The sequence below is a fragment of the Leopardus geoffroyi genome, chromosome C2 (assembly GCF_018350155.1).
Source record: "Leopardus geoffroyi isolate Oge1 chromosome C2, O.geoffroyi_Oge1_pat1.0, whole genome shotgun sequence".
NCBI classification, from domain to species: domain Eukaryota; kingdom Metazoa; phylum Chordata; class Mammalia; order Carnivora; family Felidae; genus Leopardus; species Leopardus geoffroyi.
The window spans coordinates 114637257-114658442 of NC_059333.1; the positions used below are offsets into that span (position 1 = coordinate 114637257).

The following is a 21186-nucleotide window of genomic DNA, read 5'->3' on the forward strand; positions in this document are numbered from 1 at the left end:
GAGAGAAAGGGGCAGAAGGTTTATCTTAACAAATTACAACTGAGAAATTCTTTCCTAATCTGGGAAAGGAAACAGGCATCTAAGTCCAAGAGGCACAGAGAACTTCCTTCAAAATCAACAAAAACATGTCAAACCATGACATAGCAGAGTGAAACTGACAAAACCCAAAGAGAATTCTGAAAGCAGCTAGGGACAAACAGGCCTTAGCCTACAAGGTAGACACATAAGGGTAGTAGCAGAGATGTCCACGGAAACTTGGCAGGCCAGAAGGGAGTGGCAGGAAATATTCAATGTGCTGAAGAGGAGAAATATGCAGCCAAGAATCCTTTATCCAGCAAAGCTGTCATTCAGAATAGGAGAGATAAAGCCTTTCCCAGACAAACAAAAACTGAAGGAGTTCATGACCACTGAACCAGCCCTGCAGGAAATCCTAAGGGGGACTCTGTGAGTGGAAAGCAGCAAAAACTACAAAGGACCAGAGACATCACCATATGCACAAAACCTATAGATAACACAATGACACTAAATCCATATCTTTCAATAATCACTTGAATGTAGATGGAATAAATAAAAGACCCAGTCAAAAGACACAGTGTATCAGAATGGATTAAAAAAAACACAAACAAAAAATAAGATTCATCTATATGCTGCCTACAAGACTACAAGAGACTTATTTTACACCTGAGGACACCTGCAGATTGAAAGTGAGGGGATGGAGAACCATCTGTCATGCTATTGGATGGTGAAAGAAAGCCAGAGTAGCCATACTTATGTCAAACAAACTACATTTTATGACAAAGACTGTAAAAAGAGATGAAGAAGGGCATTACTTCATAATTAAGGGATCTATCCATCAAGAAGAGCTAACGATTGCAAATGTTCATACCCACAATGTGAGAGCACCCAAATATATAAATCAATTAATCACAAACATAAATAAGTATATAGATAATAATATCATTATTATAGGGGACTTTAATATTTCACTTACAACAATGGACAGATCATCTAGGCAGAAAATCAATAAGGAAACAACAGCTCTGAATGATACATTGGACCAGATGGACTTAACAGATACATTCAGAATTCTTTATCCAAAACAGAATACACATTCTTCTTGAATGCACATGGAACATTCTCCAAAAGAGATCACACACTGGGTCACAAAACAGCCCTCAACAAATAAAAAAGGACTGAGATCATACCATGCGTATTTTCAGATCACAACGCTATGAAACTTGAAATAAACCACAAGAAAAAATTTGGAAAGCTCCCATATATAGGGAGGTTAAAGAACATCCTACTAAAGAATAAATGGGTCAACCAGGAAATTAAAGAAGAAATTTAAAAATATATGGAAGCAAATGAAAATGAAAACACGACAGTCCAAATCCTTTGGCATGCAGCAAAGGCAGTCCTAAGAGGAAAATATATTGCAATTCAGGCCTATCTCAAGAAGCAAGAAAGGTCCCAAATACATAACCTAACCTCAAATCTAAAGAAACTAGAAAGCCAACAGCAAAGAAAGCCCAAAGCCAGCAGAAGAAGAGAAATAATAAAGATTAGAGCAGAAATAAACAATATAGAATCAAAAAAAGAAAAAAAAAAAAAAAACCTAGGAGAACAGATCAATGAATCTAAGAGCTGGTTTTCTGAAAGAATAAACAAAACTGATAACCCCCTCACCAGACTTCTCAAAAAGGAGACAGAGGACCAAAACAGATAAAATCATGAATGAAAGAGAAGAGATCACAACCAACACCACAGAAATACAATTATTACAGAATACTATGAAAAATTATATGCCAACAAACTGGACAATCTGGAAGAAATGGACAAATTCCTAGACACCCATACCCTACCAAAACTCAAAAGGGAATAAATAGTAAATTTGAACAGATGCATAACCAATGAAGAAATTGAATTGCTTATCAAAAATCTCCCAACAAATAAGAGTCCTGGGCCAGATGGCTTCCCAGGGGAATTCTACCAGAAATTTAAAGCAGAGTTAATACATATTCTTCTCAAGCTTTTCCAAAAAATAGAAATGGAAGGAAAGCTTCCAGACATGTTCTATGAAGCCAGCATTACCTTGATTCCCAAACCAGACAAAGACCCCACTAAAAAACAGAATTACAGGCCAATATCCCTGACAAACATAGATGCAAAAATTCTCAACAAGATACTAGCAAATCAAATTCAACAGTGTATTAAAAGAATTATTCACCACAATCAAGTGGGATTCATTCCTGGGCTGTGGGGCTCGTTCAGTATTCACATATCAATCAACATGATACATCACATTAATACAAGAAAGGACAAGAACCACATGATCCTGTCAATATATGTAGAAAAAGCATTTGACAAAATACAGCATCCTTCCTTAACAAAAACCCTCAAGAAAGTCAGGATAGAAGGAACATACCTTAACATCATAAAAGCCATATATGAAAGGCCCATAGCTAATATCATCCTCAGTGGGGAAAAACTGAGAGCTACCCCCTTAGATCAAGAACATGACAGGGATGTCCACTCTCACCACTGCTGTTTAACAGTGTTGGAAGTCCCACTTCAGCAATCAGACAGTAAAATGAAATAAAAGGCATCCAAATTGGCAAAGAAGTCAAACTTTTACTCTTCGCAGATGACATGATACTCTACATGGAAAACCCAAGACTCCACCAAAAAAACTGTTAGAACTGATACATGAATTCAGCAAAGTCATAGGATATAAAATCAATATACAGAAATCGGTTGTATTTCTATACACCAAGAATGAAACAACAGAGAAAGATATCAAGGAATTGATCCCTTTTACAGTTGCACCAAGAACCATAAAATACCTAGGAATAAACCTAACCAAAGAGGTAAAAGATCTGTAAAAGATCCACATATGTTTTCACTCATATGTGGAATTTGAGAAACTTAACAGAAGACCATAGGGGAAGGGAAGGAAAAGTAAGACACAAACAGAGAGGGAGGCAAACTATAAGAGACTTTTAAATACAGAGAACTAAGGATTGATGGGGGTGGGGGGTGGGGGGTTGGGGGACTGGGAAAATGGGTTTTGGGCATTGAGGAGGGCACTTGTCGGGATGAGCACTGGGTGCTGTACGTAAGTGATGAATCATGGGAATCTACTCCTGAAGCCAAGACTACACTATATGTTAGCTAATTTGACAATAAAAAAAAATATTTGCCTACCCTTATAGGTATAGGTTCCTACGCTACAATATTTATCAGTTCCCTACCACAACAGAGAAAAACAAAACAAGGTTTCTCTATAATTGTAGAAGATAATAGTAATGATGATTGGTAAATGAGTTTGGTGTATTATTTAAGAATGTTTAATCTGCTATAGAGAAAACCAGAGAAACAAGGAAGATAGATGAAACTAGGCAAAGATAGTAAACAAGTAACTTTTGAAACACAGGCAATGCTTACCTGATGTATTAGAAGTTAAGACAGCTTTCTGTAAACAGTAGGCCAAAAATAGAAAGAAAAAAAAAACAGAACACATTGTTTTGAATATAGGTAAAAAAGATGGAACAAAGTGAGATTGTTATGTATAGACAGCAAAGGACAGTGCGAAAGGATCAAGCAAAACTTTATTGTGAATTTATTTATTTATTTATTTATTTATTATTTATTTATTTATTTATGTATTTATTGAGAGAGCGTGCACACACTCGCAAGCAGGCGAGGAGGCAGAGGAAGGGAGGTGGGGGAGGGGGGGGGAAGAGAGAGAGAGAGAGAGAGAGAGAGAGAGAGAGAGAATGAAGCAGGATCCATGCTCAGAGTGCTGAGGCCAATGCAGGGTTCGATCACACAACTCTGGGATCATAATCTGAGATGAAATCCAGAGTCAGATGCTTAAACTGACTGAGCCACCTAGGCGCCCCAGATCAAGCCAACTTTAAATGTTCACAAAGCATGGATTAGGTCACAAATGCAGACTGAGAGCTTTGCTCAATCAGTCATTGGTGATCCCCATTCTAGCCTAATGTGTCGTCTGCCAGACACAGGCAGAAAAACAGTTCTGTGGGTAAGAACAAGTTATAGCTACGTTCAGATGTAAATATCTCAAGTGTCTTCAATAAAGCAAAAAATTTTGGATCTGAACACCTTCCATCTGTCAATTCCCCTTGCTCACCCTCAACTCAGGTCCTGGTAACCACACCGTCACTAGAGAAAGTTGATGTAGCATAGAGACAGACTGGGTATGCTAATAACGGTTAATACAGGATTTGAGCTGTGTGGTTCTTGCATTTCACTTGAATCTTATCCTGAGGGTCTTAACGTCTACCTGTACTTCTTCTACCTGGTACTACCAGGTACCATCTTCTACCTGTACTTCTCGTTGTATGTTTGTAATTAACTCAATAAAATGTGTGATTCAAACATCTGTATTTGGTCACTGAACCCATCCATTACCTCTGGGATAGTCAGCCTGGCAGTATACTTGGAAGCCAACACTGTTTCAGGGTAATTTCCTACTGTAACAAGAATTCATATTTGCAGAGTGCTCTATGGTTCACAAAGTGCTTTACAGTCACAAAGGGCTTTTATATCCATTACCACCATGTATCTTTTAATCTCTTAAGTAAGAAACCTCTCTTCAATTGATTTAAGTGTTGAACTTGAGAAAGTCACTTAACTCTTCCAAGACCAAAGACTCTACTGTAAAATAAAGAAATTGATCTACATCAATATAGATAGACCAAAGAAAAGACACAAATGTGTGCAAGTAGTACTGTTTTGAAAAATGTACTTTTAAATTCAGGAGAGGAAAATCTACAACTGCAGTAAGCTTTTTATCTTATCACTTCCTATTATTAACGTGTTTCACTCTTTTGGCTAAAATTTCAGAAATAAAATGTCTAGCTTGAGCAACAATACTTGTAACAGTGGGACTTGAAATAAGTTTGGTCACTGAGTGAGATACATTTTGAAATTGATTTGACTTTCCTTAACAGCAAAATAAGGATTGTCCCACACTGCCTCTTATACTCACATTGTTTAAAAAGAAAACAATATTTCTATCATGAACAAAACAAAAACATCTTTAGCACAAAAGTGCTTTACTTTAGTATTGGAGGGTGGACTGCTGCTCATGAAATTAAAAAATGCTCACTGTGGGGGTGCCTGGGTGTGGCTCAGTCAGTTAAGTGTCTGACACTTCATTTCGGCTCAGGTCATGATCTTGTGGTTCATGAGATCAAGGCCCGAAGTCAGGCTCTGAGCTAACACTAAAGAGCCTGCTTCAGATTCTCTCCCTCTTTCTCTGCGCCTCCCCTCCTCATGTGCATGCATGCGCACTCACATACTCTCTCTCTCTCTCTCCCTCTCTCTCACAATATAAATAAATAAACATTAAAAAAAAAAAAAAAGAATGCTTACTGTTAAAATTTCTGAAGTAGAAAATAAAGTTACTCCTCTCTGGAATTCCATCTCCAGTTACTGCCATGTATTAGTTTTAATCCACTTCTTTCAAAAAAATCTTTTCCTTAACCAATTCTTTCCTTCAACAGCAGGCTTAACAGATTTAATTCAATTTAAAAAGTTACAAATGTTAACAACTATTGAGCATTTAGGAGATCATGTTAAACACCTAACAGGTGTTCATTTATTTAATCCTTAAAAAATCCTTATAAAGTAGGCCACTATTTTACCATCCTCATTTTACAGATTGGCCACAAAATGTTAACAAAAATTTGTTCTAGGGACACCTGGGTGGCTTAGTTGGTTGAGTGTCTGACTCTTGATTTGAGCTGGGGCCATGATCCCAGGGTCATGGGATCAAGCATGCCACTGAGCGTGGAGCCTACTTTAAATTCTTTCTGTCTCTCCCTCTGATTCTCTCCCCCGCTCATGCTTTCTCTCTCTAAAAAAATATAATTATAATATTTAATTTAAACAAAAGAAAAGAAAAGAACTTGCTCTAGTAAATTAGAAGAACCAGGATTCTCACCCAGGCAGTCAGGTCCCAGAGTGCTGGCTCTTAACTCAGTGCCCCACACTGTCTGTCATACAGTCTCATTTCATAAGTAAATGGAGACTTAAGAGATATGAAGCTATTTGTCCAAGGTCACGCGACTACAGAGTGGCAGAACTGGATTTCAATTCAGTTTTCAAATCTGTTGCAGGAGCTCTTAACAACCATGCTATATAATCTGATCCATTCAGACCACTAACCACTGGATGCTTCTCTCTTACTCTGCCCACTGACCCTCACAACTACCTACCAAGAAGTAAATTCTCTCTGACAAATAAATCCCTACAACAGAATCAAAAGGCAGACTGGGAGTAAACCAAAATCGGCTTGTTTGACTCTCTCTGAAACCACATTAAGATAGGTACTACTTTTCAGTAAGATCATGGCACAGCTCAAAGCTAACAAGTCACTTGTAGCCTATATACCTGAGAATAGTCCACATCGATCTGGTTATCTCTAAAGTGTAATGCCTCTGCCAAATCTAAAGCTCCATGTTTCTAGACACAAACCTACATAATTCATAATGTCACATTTCATTTTGGGTCAAAGAAGAGAGATATGATAAAAGATGATGAAGATGAATTGCTAACAGAAATAATAATCATTTAAAGTATCAGGGTGCCTAGGTGGCTCAGTCGATTACATGTCTGACTCCTGATTTTGGCTCAGGTCATGATCTCACGGTTCATGAGATGGAGTCCCACATCAGGCTCTGCCCTGTTAATGCAGAGCCTGCTTAGGATTCTCTCTCTCTCTCTCTCTCTCTCTCTCTCTCTCTCCCCCACCCCCCCACTTCCCCACCCACAAGTGCACACCCACTCTCTCTCAAATAAACTTTAAAAAATCAAGTACCAAGGAATAAATGTTATTAAAAGAAAATATGAAAAAATTAAATCTCCAAGGAAAGTTAGTAATCAGTTCAAATTCCTACTACATGTAACTCTCACTCGGCACCAGAAACAAAGTATAGTAAGACATAGTTCTGCCTTCCAGGTACTCACAATCTAGGGGACTTACTGAGTAGTCAGCAACACACTATAGTAGCATCTCCATATTCTCTTAGAACTCTAACCAGCTGGACAAACACTGTTGTCAGGGAATTAACAAATGGTAGAATTCAACCGCCAAAAATAAAATCATCTGAATTTTATCTTTTCAAAAGGAGCATACTAATACCAGCCCAAAATGGACTAATCTGATGTCCAACTTCTTTAAATCTCCACTCAGATTTCACGATGCTCTTACTCACTTAAAAGGAAAAGCTAACATTTTCTTGCTCTTGACTCATTTCCTTTCGATGCTTGTGTTACTGATCTAGTTCCTCTACCTTGATATTTAGTTCCTCTTTTTACTAGTTACTGCCTTCACAATCTACTCCCCTCCAGCTATTTCTGCATGGTCAGCCTTCTATCCTTTGGTGTCAGCATAATGACCAGATTTAAGTCCCATTCTGATGGTTCCTTCCCTAGATGATATCAACATACATTCCACATTTACCTGCCTGAAACACACGGAATACTGCTGGCAAGCACTGATTGTTCTTCTATACCTAATATTTTATTTTGTCTCTCCATTAACAAAAAAGCAAACACCTTGGGCCGTCTCATATACTGCTCAAGGAAGTGAGCGAAGGATGAGGAGAATGATTATATAATGAAGATAAAAAAGATAAAGCATTTACTGTGTGCCTGATACTGTTCTAAGTAGTTTACCTTATCTAACCATCATTACAACATACCAGTTTACAAATAAAGAAACAGAAGCACTTACAGTGGCTAAATAATTTGATTAAGATCACACAGCTGGTTAAGTTCCCAGAGCAGTCCACTGAAGCTCCTTTAACCCATCACATAGCTAAACCATAAAATAACAATCCACTTCAGGTAAAAAGGAAAGAAGGAAGTTAAAGGAGTGGCAGATATTACAAAAAACAGAAGAAGGGGAGAGGAGAATATAAAAGAAATCAAAGGAGAAAAGCCAGACATGGAGGACTTCATTCCCTATCAGTCCATAAATCTTCTACTTCACTTCAAAAGTCATCCCAACTGGGGTGCCTGGGTGGCTCAGTCGGTTAAGCATCAGACTTCAGCTCAGGTCATGATCTCGCGGTTCATGAGTTCAAGCCCCGCGTCGGGCTCTGTGCTGACAGCTCAGAGCCTGGAGCCTGTTTCCAATTCTGTGTCTCCCTTTCTCTCTCTCTCTGACCCTCCCCCGTTCATGCTCTGTCTCTCTCTGTCTCAAAAATAAATAAACGTTTAAAAAAAAATATTTAGGAAAAAAAAAAGTCATCCCAAGACTATTCCAAGGACTCTGGGGACCAAGTTAGAGGGAAATTTGCATATCAATGGACTCCTAGTCCTTCAAGGTTCCACTTCTACTCCATCTAGACTATTCCAGAAAAATCTAATCAACCAGTTCCTTACTAAAGAGGGTAACAGTGAGAAATCTCATAGGGATTTGAGTTGCTATGCTTCAAAAGTTGGGATACAGAAACCAGTCTGGCTCTCCCAAATTCCACAATGATCCTCAACACTTCCACAAGTACCACAGTATACAGAAACATGGCTGAGCACCACATCAAGCTTCGGTCAGCAACAATTCTGGCCCTTCCGTTTCTAGAGTGACCTAATGTCATTAAGCAAATCACTTGCACCTAGAAATTTAAAATAATAAATCTTTAGCATAGCACCTAGAGTATAGATGTGTAGACACACATATATACATACACACACAGTTAGTTCTTTTTCTGGCTTCAAAGAAATGAGAAACAGGAAATATATACACTTCCCAGTGCAGAGGACAGTAAAACAACCTAGAAAGAAATACTAAGGTTTTGAAGAGCAATCTTCTTTTCTAAAAACTTTTCTATCTACCATCAAAGATCAGATCATTCTGCTTCCCTTCTCATTAATATTAATCTGAGGTTGAAATTTCCTATAAGCATCTTATATAATTTTTAAAAATATCAAGGGGTGCCTGGGTGGCTCAGTCGGTTAAGTGTCCGACTTTGGCTCAGGTCATAAACTCACGGTTTGTAAGTTCGAGCCCTGTGTCGGGCTCTGTGCTGACAGCTCAAAGCCTGGAGCCTGCTTCGGATTGTGTGTCCATCTCTCTCTGCCCCTCCTCGCTCACATTCTGTCTGTCTGTCTCTCTCTCTCTCTCTCTCAAAAATAAACAAACATTTAAAAAAAATGCTTTTTAATATTGGGGCACCAGGGTGGCTCGGTTGGTTAAGCATCTGACTTTGGCTCAGGTCATGATTTCATGGTCCTTGAGTTCAAGCCCCGCATCAGGCTCAGTGCTGACAGCTCGGGGCCTGGAGCCTGCTTCAGATAACGTGTCTCTGTCTCTCTCTGCCCCTCCCCGACTCAGGCTCTGTCTCTCAAAAATAAATAAACATTAAAAAAAGTGATGTTATCAGGGGCGCCTGGGTGGCTCTGTCGGGTAAGCATCTGACTCTTGATTTTGGCTCAGGTCATGATCTCACAGTTTGTGAGTTTCAGCCCCATGCTGGGCTCTGCACTCACACTGTAGAGCCTGCTTGGGATTCTCTCACCCTATCTCAAAAATAAATAAATAAACATTTAATTTTAAAAAATTAAAAAATAATTTAAAAATTAAAAAAAATATTGTTATCAAAGTCATTAGAGCTATGCTAATTACCAAGAAAAACAGTAAGATTCTGTACAAATACACAACATGTAGATTCATGTGTGCAAGAGCACTCTTGAAAATGCACACACTCTCAAGAGCAACATTTATCAAGTACTTACTGTATGTGAGATTTTATGTTAGATATTAAGCAATAAAAACACGAGTAAAGCCCTCCACTTCCAAGTAAAAACCATGTGTACGTGCCTGTATGTTCATAGGTAAACGTCTTACCATTTAGGACTTCTTAAAAGCTCTTCTTTAAGGGATGTTTTTAAACATGAATAAATCTTACTGTACTTACTGCTAAAATGTCTGCTTCTACAGGTAGTAGGTTTAAGAATGCAAAGAGCTGGACGGTCAAAATGGTATAGACTTGTGTGGCTGACAGCATGAGCATCCCGATGGAGAGCAGCATCTTGCTGTAAAATCACCTGGAAGATAAGCAAATAAGTAACGATGAGCTCTGGTACTTGGTCCCTGAAAACAAATCACTTAATATGTTAATTCCTGATGTCCAAAAAAATCTTATAAATGTGTTAACGTTAAAATTAAACATATTTCAAAAGCATAAGAATTTAGACAGATTTGGACATTTAAGTACACACCCAAAGTTAGTCAATAACCACATAACTCATGGTAACTAAGTTCCGTGTTTTAACCACTAAACAAATATCCTTCCATGGTTCTCAGTATGTAGTACGGCTTGTCTACTAATTCAGTTAGGAAGGGAACTAGATTTCAATGAATATAATGACTAAAAAACACAAAAAAAATCCCTTTGCTTTACAATTTTTACAATTTTATTTTATTTTATTTTTTTTCAACGTTTTTATTTATTTTTGGGACAGAGAGAGACAGAGCATGAATGGGGGAGGGGCAGAGAGAGAGGGAGACACAGAATCGGAAACAGGCTCCAGGCTCTGAGCCATCATCCCAGAGCCCGACGCGGGTCTTGAACTCACGGACCGCGAGATCGTGACCTGGCTGAAGTCGGACGCTTAACCGACTGCGCCACCCAGGCGCCCCTACAATTTTATTTTTTTAATGTCTATTAAAAAAATGTGCAGGAGAGGGACAGAGAAAGGAGAGAGAGAGAATCCCAAACAGGCTCCACCCTGTAAGCACAGAGCCCAACATGGGACCCAAACCCAGGAACCATGAGACTATGACTGGAGCCAAAATCAAGAGACAGACACTCAACTGACCGAGCCACCCAGGCACACCTACAATTTTAAAGAATTTTTATAATTCTTTAAATATAACTAATAATTTCATGTGCAAATTAACTTTTTATTTATTCTTGCATATTGCACCCACTTTAGAGAATATAAGAGAAAAACCAGCCACATATTATAAATACGCTTTGCTCTGTCCCTCCTAATGATGTATGTACCTTTTTCCCTCTACATCCTAATGGCAATAGTGCAGCTACCTTTTCCAACTTCACCCAATTTTCTATGAGTCCTTAGCTATCTTGCAGCAAAAAGATACCATTAAAGGACTAAACAATAACCAAATAATAAGATTAAAATTCTCTTGGTAGGCCTCAACGATCAGTATAACATATTTTTTTAAAGGTGAGAACAAAGTTTGCAAAGACAAGGGCCTTTATTTTTATTTTATTTTTATTTGAGACAGAGAGAGAGAAAGAGAGAGGCAGAGAGACAGAATCTTAAGCAGGCTCTGCATTCAGCACGGAGCCTCATGAGGGACTCAATCCCATGGCCCTGAGATCATGACCTGAGCCGAAACCAAGAATCAGACGCTCAACTGACTGAGCACCCCAGAGACAAGGGCCTTAATAATGAACTATTTCAGTAAATGCCACTAACTCAAGTAATACTAATTTTGATGATGATTACTGTTGATAAGGCTCTGTATCAACAATGTGACTCTTTGACACACACTGAAAGAGAAATGCCTCTGAACAATTTTTGAACTACCTTCTTACAAAACCATTAAGATCAAAGAAGAAATGAAGTTGGAAACATGTCAAATGTATAGATCTGTTCCACAGAGACAAAGAGTGGATTAGGGATTGCCTGGGGGGCTGCAGGTAGGAGCCAAGGGAACTTGGTGGGCAGCTAGGAATGGGGAATGACTGCCCATGGGTATGGGGTTTCTTTTAGGGGTGAAGAAAATTTTCTAAAATTAGATTATGGTGATTGTTACACAACTCCATAAATATACTAAAAATCACTGTGCTGTTCACTTTATTTTGTGTGTGTGTGCTGTTCACTTTAAATGGGTAAATCTTATGGTATGTTAATTATATGTCAATAAAGCTTTTTAAAAAATGTATAGATTTGGGGGTGCTGGGGTGGCTCAGTCGGTTGAGCATCCGACTCTTGATTTTGACTCAGTTCATGATCCCAGGCTCATGGGATCGGGCCCCAAGTTGGGCTTTGTCCCTATGCTCCTCTCCCCTGCTTGTGTGTTCTCTCTCTCTCTGTCTCTCTCAAAAAAAAAAAAAAAAAGTATAGATTTGTTGCTATTAGTTTCTTAGGAAATACATGTTATAATATACCTTTGTGCAGAAAGGAGTTAACATAGCAGGCCTGAGGCTGCTATCATTAGAAAGACCTGCTTGCAGAATTGGCCCTTCTTATTTCAGGAAGGTTCCCATCATTCCCTGATAAGAACGTCTCATTGTGTCTGAACTCTGCAAATAATGTGGTTATGTTGAAAACACATTTTCTTTCTGATAATCTGAAATTCTGAATGCTAGGTAGAGGGTACTTACAAGCACAGTCCCCAATAGAAACCCTGAGCACTGAATCACTGAACAGTGCCCAATATAAACCCTGGGTACTGAGCATTTCACATGTGTTGTCATAACTTAGTGCTGAGGAATTAAGTATATCCTGCGTGACTCCATTGATAAAGGACTCTTAAAAGCTTATATCTAGTTTTCTCTGGACTTTACCCCACGAAAAATATCTTTAAACATTTGGAAACTAAACAACACAATTCTAAATAATCCATGGACTAAAGAAAAAGTCTCAAGAAAAATGTAAAAAAATGCATTGAATTGAATGAAAATGAAAATACAACATATTAAAGTTTGTGGGACACAGCTGAAGCAGTGCTGAGAGAAAATTTATAGCATTGAATGCATACATTCCTAAAAGAGGAAAGGATTCATTTTGATAATCTAAGCTTCCATCTCAAGAACTTCAGAAAAGAACAAAATATACTCAAAAGAAGCAAAAAGAAACAAATAATAAAGATAAATCCACACTGTAAAGGCCAACTGAAAGTAACACCGATATTCAAGTTGATGTTCAAAAGGTTAACCCTATGCTTAACACAGGTACTCAAGGACTTCAAACCAATGCTCAAGGCACAATAGCCACTGGACTGTTCCTTCTTTTACTCTGGATATGAGACAGCAGAGACAGAGGGGAGGGGGAACATGTACGTGTGTATTTAACAACAGGCAGTGGGTTTGGTTACACTTCTTTTTGCTTTTATTACGTTTTGAAAAATAACACGTTCTGGAGTTTTTATTGTCTCTCTTTATAAAACCAGTCCTTATAGATTGTTGAAAATGTGCAAAAAATTTAAATCACTCATAATCACCAAATTAAGGAATAACCAGCATCCATATTTTGGTGTGTAACCTTCCATTCTTTTAGTGATATGTACATTCAAATATATATTTAGCAAAACTGGGAATATACTATATGTGCACATTGTTTTGTTAACTGTAATCTTTTCACTTCATATATTGTGAATATTTTCCTAATTCATTAACTGTACTTGAAAAAATTAAAAATTTCAAACCCTGTACCATAGCATCCCCTGGAGAACCAAGCAGCTAGCAGTCCAGGAAACCCTCTGGGGCTTCCACACTTTTCAAACATTTTTTCCAAGATCAAATGACTATTTAAAAAGCGGCCACACTGTATACAAATCAACATTCTCTCCCATTACTCCGTGCATCTGGGACTATAGAAATGTCACTGCTGGGGCGCATGGGTGGCTCAGTTGGTTAAGCATCCAACTTCGGCTCAGGTCATGATCTCACAGCTCGTGAGTTCAAGCCCGGCATCAGGCTCTGTGCTGACAGCTCAGAGCCTGGAGCCTGCTTCATGTTCTGTGTCTCCCTCTCTCTTTGCCCCTCTCCCGCTCATGCTGTCTCTGTCTCTCAAAAATAAAAAATAAACATTAAAAAAAAAAAGTCCCTTTAAAAAAAAAAAAGAAAGAAATGTCACTGTCCCTGCCCCACATCTTCAAATTAACATTCTCAGGTCACAACAATAAGTCTTCCTACAGGGGACCATCCAGAAAAAACAAGCTATTTCCTCAGCTCCTATTTCTGTCTTTTTGTAGCATTACTAGCACTCTATCCAAGAAGTATATATTGGGGAGTAGGAAGGGGACCCACCAGCTAACGCACAGTTGTTGACAGCCACAAGATTAAAGACAAGCACAGAGGGATAGGTCAATATACTGGCAAAAAAAAAATCCTGTGACAGCTTGGGAATAACTCTTCATTTCACTCCTGGTGGAAACTGCACTATCCAGTGCATAGGTATTGATGAGGTAGGCTGGTGAGTTACAGAGCCACAAATAAGTGATATCACCTAGGAGACAAGGAATAAGACCTGCAAAAGTCCTAGGATGCCCTCTTTGCAATAGATGGTTACTATGGAGTCACGAAGTCCGTAATACTTGGATTTTCTGCCAATGAATTGTTCCATAGATCCCAGACTAATCGTGTGGAAGGTGTGACGAGGGTAGCAGCAGAATGAGCCACCATCTTTCGAGTCGTCTCCTTGATAAATTGGTCGAAGGAGGGTGTGACTTCTTTCTGTACATTTACAGGGCCTAAATAGTCAACCTTGTCACATTCCTGGTAACGCTGTAAAATTTTACCATGGACCACAGTTCCAAGGACTCCTGAACAGTCTTGGAGTTAAGCCTGTGAAAAACCTACACTTCCCATGGATGTTTGCAATGTGCTGAGCATAACAAAACAGACCAGGAAGCTGACTTACTTGCCAACCAAAAATATTTCATCCTACTATTGGAGGAAGAGGCTCATATCCTACATGAGCAACTGGGACAAGATGGTGAGGCCAGAGCCCAGGAGCACCTGACTGGCCCCATCCGCCATCATGGTACCTGAGGACATTTTTTTTTAATTATATTTCATACACTGGGTTTCCTGAAGACATTTCATACACTGGGTTTCCTGAGGGTACCTGAGGACATTTTTTTTTAATTGTATTTCATACACTGGGTTTCCACACATGACTTTGTTTATACAAAATGAGAACTACTGGTTTAAAACACTATATAATGACCACATGACATTCCATGTGAATGCACTATAATGGATTTAATGGAATGCGCTCTAATGGATCAAACAGAATCTCTATTGTTAGAAAATTTTTTGACTATTATAAACTCTACAATAAATACTCTTGTAGTTAAACTCCATAGGCACACTCTTATTTTTTTTAGATTAAAGTCACAGAAGTGAGTAGTAGTATTATAAGAATACTACTTGTGGTAAGAAATAGGAGATCCAGTATTTGATAGACGTAGGTTTATGATGCAGCACTGACACATACGAACAGTGTGATTTTGAGACAAAATGATTAAGGTGCTTTATCTGTAAAAGGAGAATTATTTAGGACTTAAAAGGACAACTCTGTGGAATAAATACAAAAATGCATATAAGGACTTAACAGCAGTGGAATACAGGAGGAAGAGAGTTTTTGGGTGGTGCTGCCAATAGACAAAACAGGAAATACCAAAGGAGAACTATAGTTAGTGGAGGTGAGCACAATTGGGGCTGTTTTTTTTTTTTTTTTTTTTCATTAATGTTTGTGAAATATTCTGGTGGGCATGTAAACAGAATGCAATAAATAGAAGTCAGGAGCTCTACCCAAGGCACAGAGAGATGTAGTATCATCAACAAATATGTGATAGCTAAAGTGGTTTTAACGCAAAAGTGAAAATCAAGAAGAGGGTTAAAGAAAACTCTAAAGAGTATATAAATTTAAGGGTCAAGAGAAAGGGAAAACAAAGAAAGAGACTGATTTCACAAAAGTTAAGAAAGAAAAGAATTTTGAAATGAATGTGGGGGGAAGGAAGGCAATCAACAGAAGTAAATGTTGAAGAAGTGGCAAACAGTCTAAAATTTTCAGAGTCTGTCCAACTAAACATTTTTATTTCCCCGTAGTCCAACAGGTACCCTTGCTCTGATCAACTCACAATTTCAAAAAATGCACTCTGCTGTCACCAGCTCTATATCTTGTGATATATATATCATCTATAACAATCATGTGTTAGCCAGAAATTAAAATACAATCATCTACCTTCAAAGGAAAATTCAGGAGAAAATGATGAATCCTATGATATTATATGCAAATTTTGTTTAAATATATGCAGTTTCTGTGAAAAAAAGATCCATAGTTATTAACACAGATTTTCAAAAAAAAAAAAAAAAATCACACACACAAAAAAATAATCACAAAAATCTCCAAGAAATCTTCTGGAGAGAAAGGTTAATAAGTTTAAATCCTTCAATACTATCTTGTAGCACCTAAACTACTGGGTTAAGTCAAATTGTATTACTAGACAACATTACTTACTGTAAAAATGACTTCCTAACTGATGAAAAGAATGACAAGTGGAAAGACTGTTAATTATAAAAGCTTGTCACAAAAACAAAAACGTTCCCCAAGGGGTAATCTCTCTTGAAATCAAGTATGACCCTTAAAGAAACCTGGAAGCTACTCACGGACTGTTACGAAAAGGGGTTCCTTTCCTATAGGAGACTCTCCTATGCTGCTCTGATAGCCGCCCACATACGCTTGTCTGTCACAATTCAGTATACTCTTGGTTGAGTATCAAAGCTGTACCTGAATGAACATAAGGCTTCTCAGTTAAGATATATCTTATGCTGATAAGAAATGTTCCCAGCCTGTATCCTTCCACAAAGCTAGTGAAACCTGATGTCAGGTTACACCCATTTAGAGTGTTATTATCAACCAGAACCCCTGACTCATCATGCAGAGTGGGTGTTATACCTTTCTTCCCCATTACAATTCTCATCAGTCTCTGATCTTCGAATTTATTCAATTACTGCAGCCTCTATAACAGAATTCAATAAAGTATTATTTGTTGTGACTCTTATCACTCTCAAATAGAATGCATTCTATTGAGGACATTCTTTTTTCATGATTTTATTTAAATTCTAGTCCGTTAACATACAGGATAATATTAGTTTCAGGAGTGTAGAATTCAGTGATTCATCACTTACATATAACACCCAGTGCTCATCATAACAAATGCCCTCCTTAATACCCATCATCCATTTAAGCCCATCGTCCACCCACCTCCCTCCATCAACCCTCAGTTGTTCTCTATATTTAAGGATCTCTTATGGTTTGTTTCCCTCTCTCTTCCCCACTCCCATATGTTCATCTGTTTTGTTTCTTAAATTCTATATATGAGTGAAATCATATGGTATTTGTTTTTCTCAGACTTTTTTCACTTAGCATAATATACTGTAGCTCCATCTACATTGCTGCCAATGGCAAGACTTCATTTCTTTTTGATGGCTGAGTAATATTCCATTGTGTGTATATATATATATATATATATATATATATATATATGTATATGTATATACACCACATCTTCTTTATCCATTCATCAGTTGATGGACATTTGGGTTCTCTCCATAGTTTGGCTATTGTTGATAATGCTGCTATAAACATTAGGGTGCATGTACCCTCTTTGAATCTGTATTTTTATATGCTTGGGTAAATGTCTAGTTCTATTTTTAACTTTTTGAGGAACCTCCATACTGTTCTCCAGAGTGTCTGCACCAGTTTGCATTCACACGAACAGTTGCAAGAGGTTCCCCTTTCTCCAAAGAGGACGTTTCTTTAGAACGTTTTTGAAAAAGCACACAGAAAAGCCTTCTAATAAAATTGAAGCCACCAATTCAGCCCCTCTGGCCAACCTAATGGTCTAAATTTTAGCAAGCACCTTTAACCTGACTGATTAACTAAACCTTTCTTTGTGGTTTTACAGATCATGCATTGTTTGCTAATAAGACTCAGAACCAAACCCTGTTGTACAACCTCCCCCCACCCCACACCTCAGTACACAACCTCTGAGCACCGCAATGATAACATCTGAAAGCTGACACCACTGAGTCTGCACATAATTAAGAATTGCTACAGACCACTATGCTCCCCTTTTACTGATTAACTGCCCTAATGTTCCTTTAAAACTCTTTGGGCCTGGCACAAACCTTGGAGTTTGTTTTTGGACAAGAATCTACCCTCTCCCCAGGTGGCGTTCCTCCTAAATAAAGCTCATATTCCTTTCCTTTTTTCTTTTTCTTTTTTTTGGGCCAAGTTTTAACTTAAATTCCAGCTAATTAATATACACATTACTAATTAACATAAACATTAGTTTCAGGTGTAGAATTTAATGATTCGTCACTTATATATGATACTTGGTGTTCATCACAATCATACTACTTTTCAAACAAAAACAATCTCTTGAGTATTGGCCTTCCAAACAATGAGCAGCTGAACTTGGGTTTTTTGGTAACAAAATCTTGCTAGTTACAAATATCTACCTCTTTTCCTCCATCCCACCTTCTCTCTCTCTTACTCTCTTTCTCTTTCCGTCTTTCTCCATAATAACAAAAACAGGAGTATTCACTCTAAGTATTCACTCTAAGTATTCCTAAAATTAGAAGTCTACATTTCTTCAAAGGAAGTATTTAGTAGAGAAAATGCAAAAAAATCCTTGAAAACTACCAAGCAGGTTTCTTAGAGGTATAGCCATCATCACAATCTCTGATCATATCCAACTGTGCCTACTACTTGACAGAACTTCACCCATTATTAACAGACATTTTATCTGAAATTAGCTTCCTGACTGTCTAAAGTTTTCCAACTGGCAAATTCTCAATCTACTTTCTGTTCAGTTTATGTCGTCTAAAATGTATTCTTGTCAAAACTATTTTAACCCAATTCTAACAAGACTTCAGGGCTAACTTCAAGCTTACAGGAAATACATAGAACAGAAAAAAAAAAAAAAAAGCTCTAAGACAAGGTGGGTGTTACTTGAGAGCACTGCACCAATTCCTGTAAAATTAAATGGAATAAACAAAATAGTGTAGTGAGATGAAATGGGAAAACAGCATGAAATATGAAACATTAAATCCAAAAGCAAAAGTTTCAAGCAAACCAATGATAAAAATACAGTTAAGGAACAAGAGGGGCAATGTGAATGTGCTCTAGATATTAGATACATTTTTTTTTTTTTAAGTAACTGTTTATTTTCTTGGGTATGATGGGAGTATTGTGGTCAAATGAGAAAGTCCTTATTTTTGGAGATGCATAGTGAAATACTTAGGAATGAAATGTCATGATACCTGTAATTTACTTTAAAATACACAAGTCAAAAAAATTAAACCAGAAGACTAGTGAATGTTAAATCTAGGTGAAGATTATATTGAGATTCATTATACTATTTCTCTGTTTATTATACAAATTGTCAAACACAGAAAAGTTTTTTTAATGTACCGAATAAATCATTTTAACTCTTCAAGGATCTTCTTAGAAGGCCTTCAGCCTTATTTTTAAATGTTGATATAATATAAAATTGTTTAAAATGGTAAATTTTGTTCAGTGTTAAGTTCAGTAACAGTAACTACATTTACACTGTTGTATAACCAACATCACCATTCATCTCCAGAACTTTTCATCTCCCCAAACTGAAACTCTGTAACCATTAAACATGAATTTCCCATTCCCCACTCCTGCTATCCCCAGCAACAATTTTACATTCTGCCTCTATAAATTTGACTATCTTACATACCTGATATAAGCAAAGTCACTTTTTGTCCATTTTTGTCTGGCTTATTTCACTTAGCATAATGTCGTCAAGATTTATCCATGTTGAGCATACGTCAGAATTTCCTTTTTAAAGGCTAAATAATATCCCATTATATGTATATGCCACATTTTGTGTATCCATTCATCTACTGATGACACTTTGGTTGTTTCCATCTTTTGGCTATCGTGAATAAAGCTGCTACGAACTGGGTGTACAAATAACTGAGTCCCTGCTTTCACTCCTTTGGGGTATATGCCCAGAAGTGGAATTGCTGAGTCATTATGGTAATTCTGTTTAATTTTTTGAGGAACTGCTGTATTGTTTTCCACATCAGCTGCACCATTTTACATTCCTACCAGCAATGCACAGGGTTCCAATTTCTTTGCATCCTCACCAACACTTAATATTTTGTCTGTTTGACAATAGTCATCCTACTGGGTGTAAAGTGATATCTCGTTTGGTTTTGATTTTTATTTCCCTAATTATTAGTCATGTTGAGCATCTTTTCATATGCTTATTAGCTATTTGTGTGTCTCCTGGAAGGAATAATTATTTAAGTCCTTTGCCCATTTTAAATCTGGGTGTGGATGTTGTTGTTGAGTTATAAAAGTTCTTTATATAGTCTGTATTTATTTCCCTTATCAGATATATGGTTGAAAACTGTTTTCTCCCATTCCATGGGCTTTCTTTTCACTCTGTACAGTGTCTTTCAGTGCACAAGTCCAACTCACCTATTTTTTCTTTTGTTGCCTGTGCTTTTAATGTTATATCCAAGATAATCACTGCCAAATCCAATGTCATGAAGTTTCTCCCCTATGCTTTCATCTAAGAGTTTTACGTGTTCTACATTTATGTTTTTGATCATTTTGAGTTGTTTTTGTATATAAGATGGGTCCAACTGCATTCTTTTGCAGGAGGATATCCAGTTTTCCCAATACTATTTGTTGAAAGGAATGCCCCCCTCCTCCACTCAAAGGTCTTGGCACCCTTGTCAAAAATCATTTAACTATATGTGTAAGGATTTATTTCTAGGCTATCATATTCCAGTGGTCTGTATGTTTGTCCTTATGCCAGAACCATACTGCTTTAATCACTGTAGCTTTGTAGTAGATTTTGGAATCAGAAAGTATGAGACTTCCAACTTTGTTTTTTGTCAATATTGACTAGTTGAGCTCCCTTGAGATTCCATATGAATTTTAGGACATATTTTTTTCTACTTCAGTAAAAAAAAAAAAAAAAAATCATTGGTATTCTAATAGGGATTGCACTAAATCCACAGATCACTTTGAATAGTACTGACATCTTAATAATACTAAGTCTGTCAATCCATGAACATGGGATGTCTATCCATCTATTTATGTCTAATTTCTCTCAGCAATGTTTTGTAGTTTTCAACATATAAGTCTTTTGCAATCTTGGTAAGTTTATTCCTCAGTATTTTATTCTTTCTGACGCTATTGTAAATGGAATTCTTTCATTAATTTCCTTTTGTGATAGTTCACTGATTTTTTCATATTGATTATATATCCTTCAATTTTGCTGAATTTGTTAGTTCTAATAAGGTTTTTTTGTGGAATCTTTATGGTTTTATACATGTAAAATCATGTTATCTGTAAACAGAGATAATTTCACTTCTTCCTAATTTGGTTGCCTTT

At 37.3% G+C, this 21186-nt stretch overlaps 1 protein-coding gene and 1 pseudogene across 4 annotated transcripts in view; both read right to left on the reverse strand.

The window, feature by feature from the left end:
• RNF13 (ring finger protein 13) overlaps positions 1-21186 on the reverse strand; it is a 165179-nt gene that overhangs the window by 127550 nt on the left and 16443 nt on the right. For 3 of the 4 annotated variants that reach the window (XM_045503296.1, XM_045503293.1, XM_045503294.1), the window contains exon 2: positions 9951-10080. In XM_045503296.1, the coding sequence (XP_045359252.1) occupies positions 9951-10064 (114 nt within the window). In that variant the 5' untranslated portion in view covers positions 10065-10080. Of the gene's footprint in view, positions 1-9950; positions 10081-15981; positions 16058-21186 lie in introns of those variants that run through there. The other variant, XM_045503295.1, reaches the window with a different exon arrangement.
• On the reverse strand, positions 13847-14771 carry LOC123611406 (annotated as a pseudogene).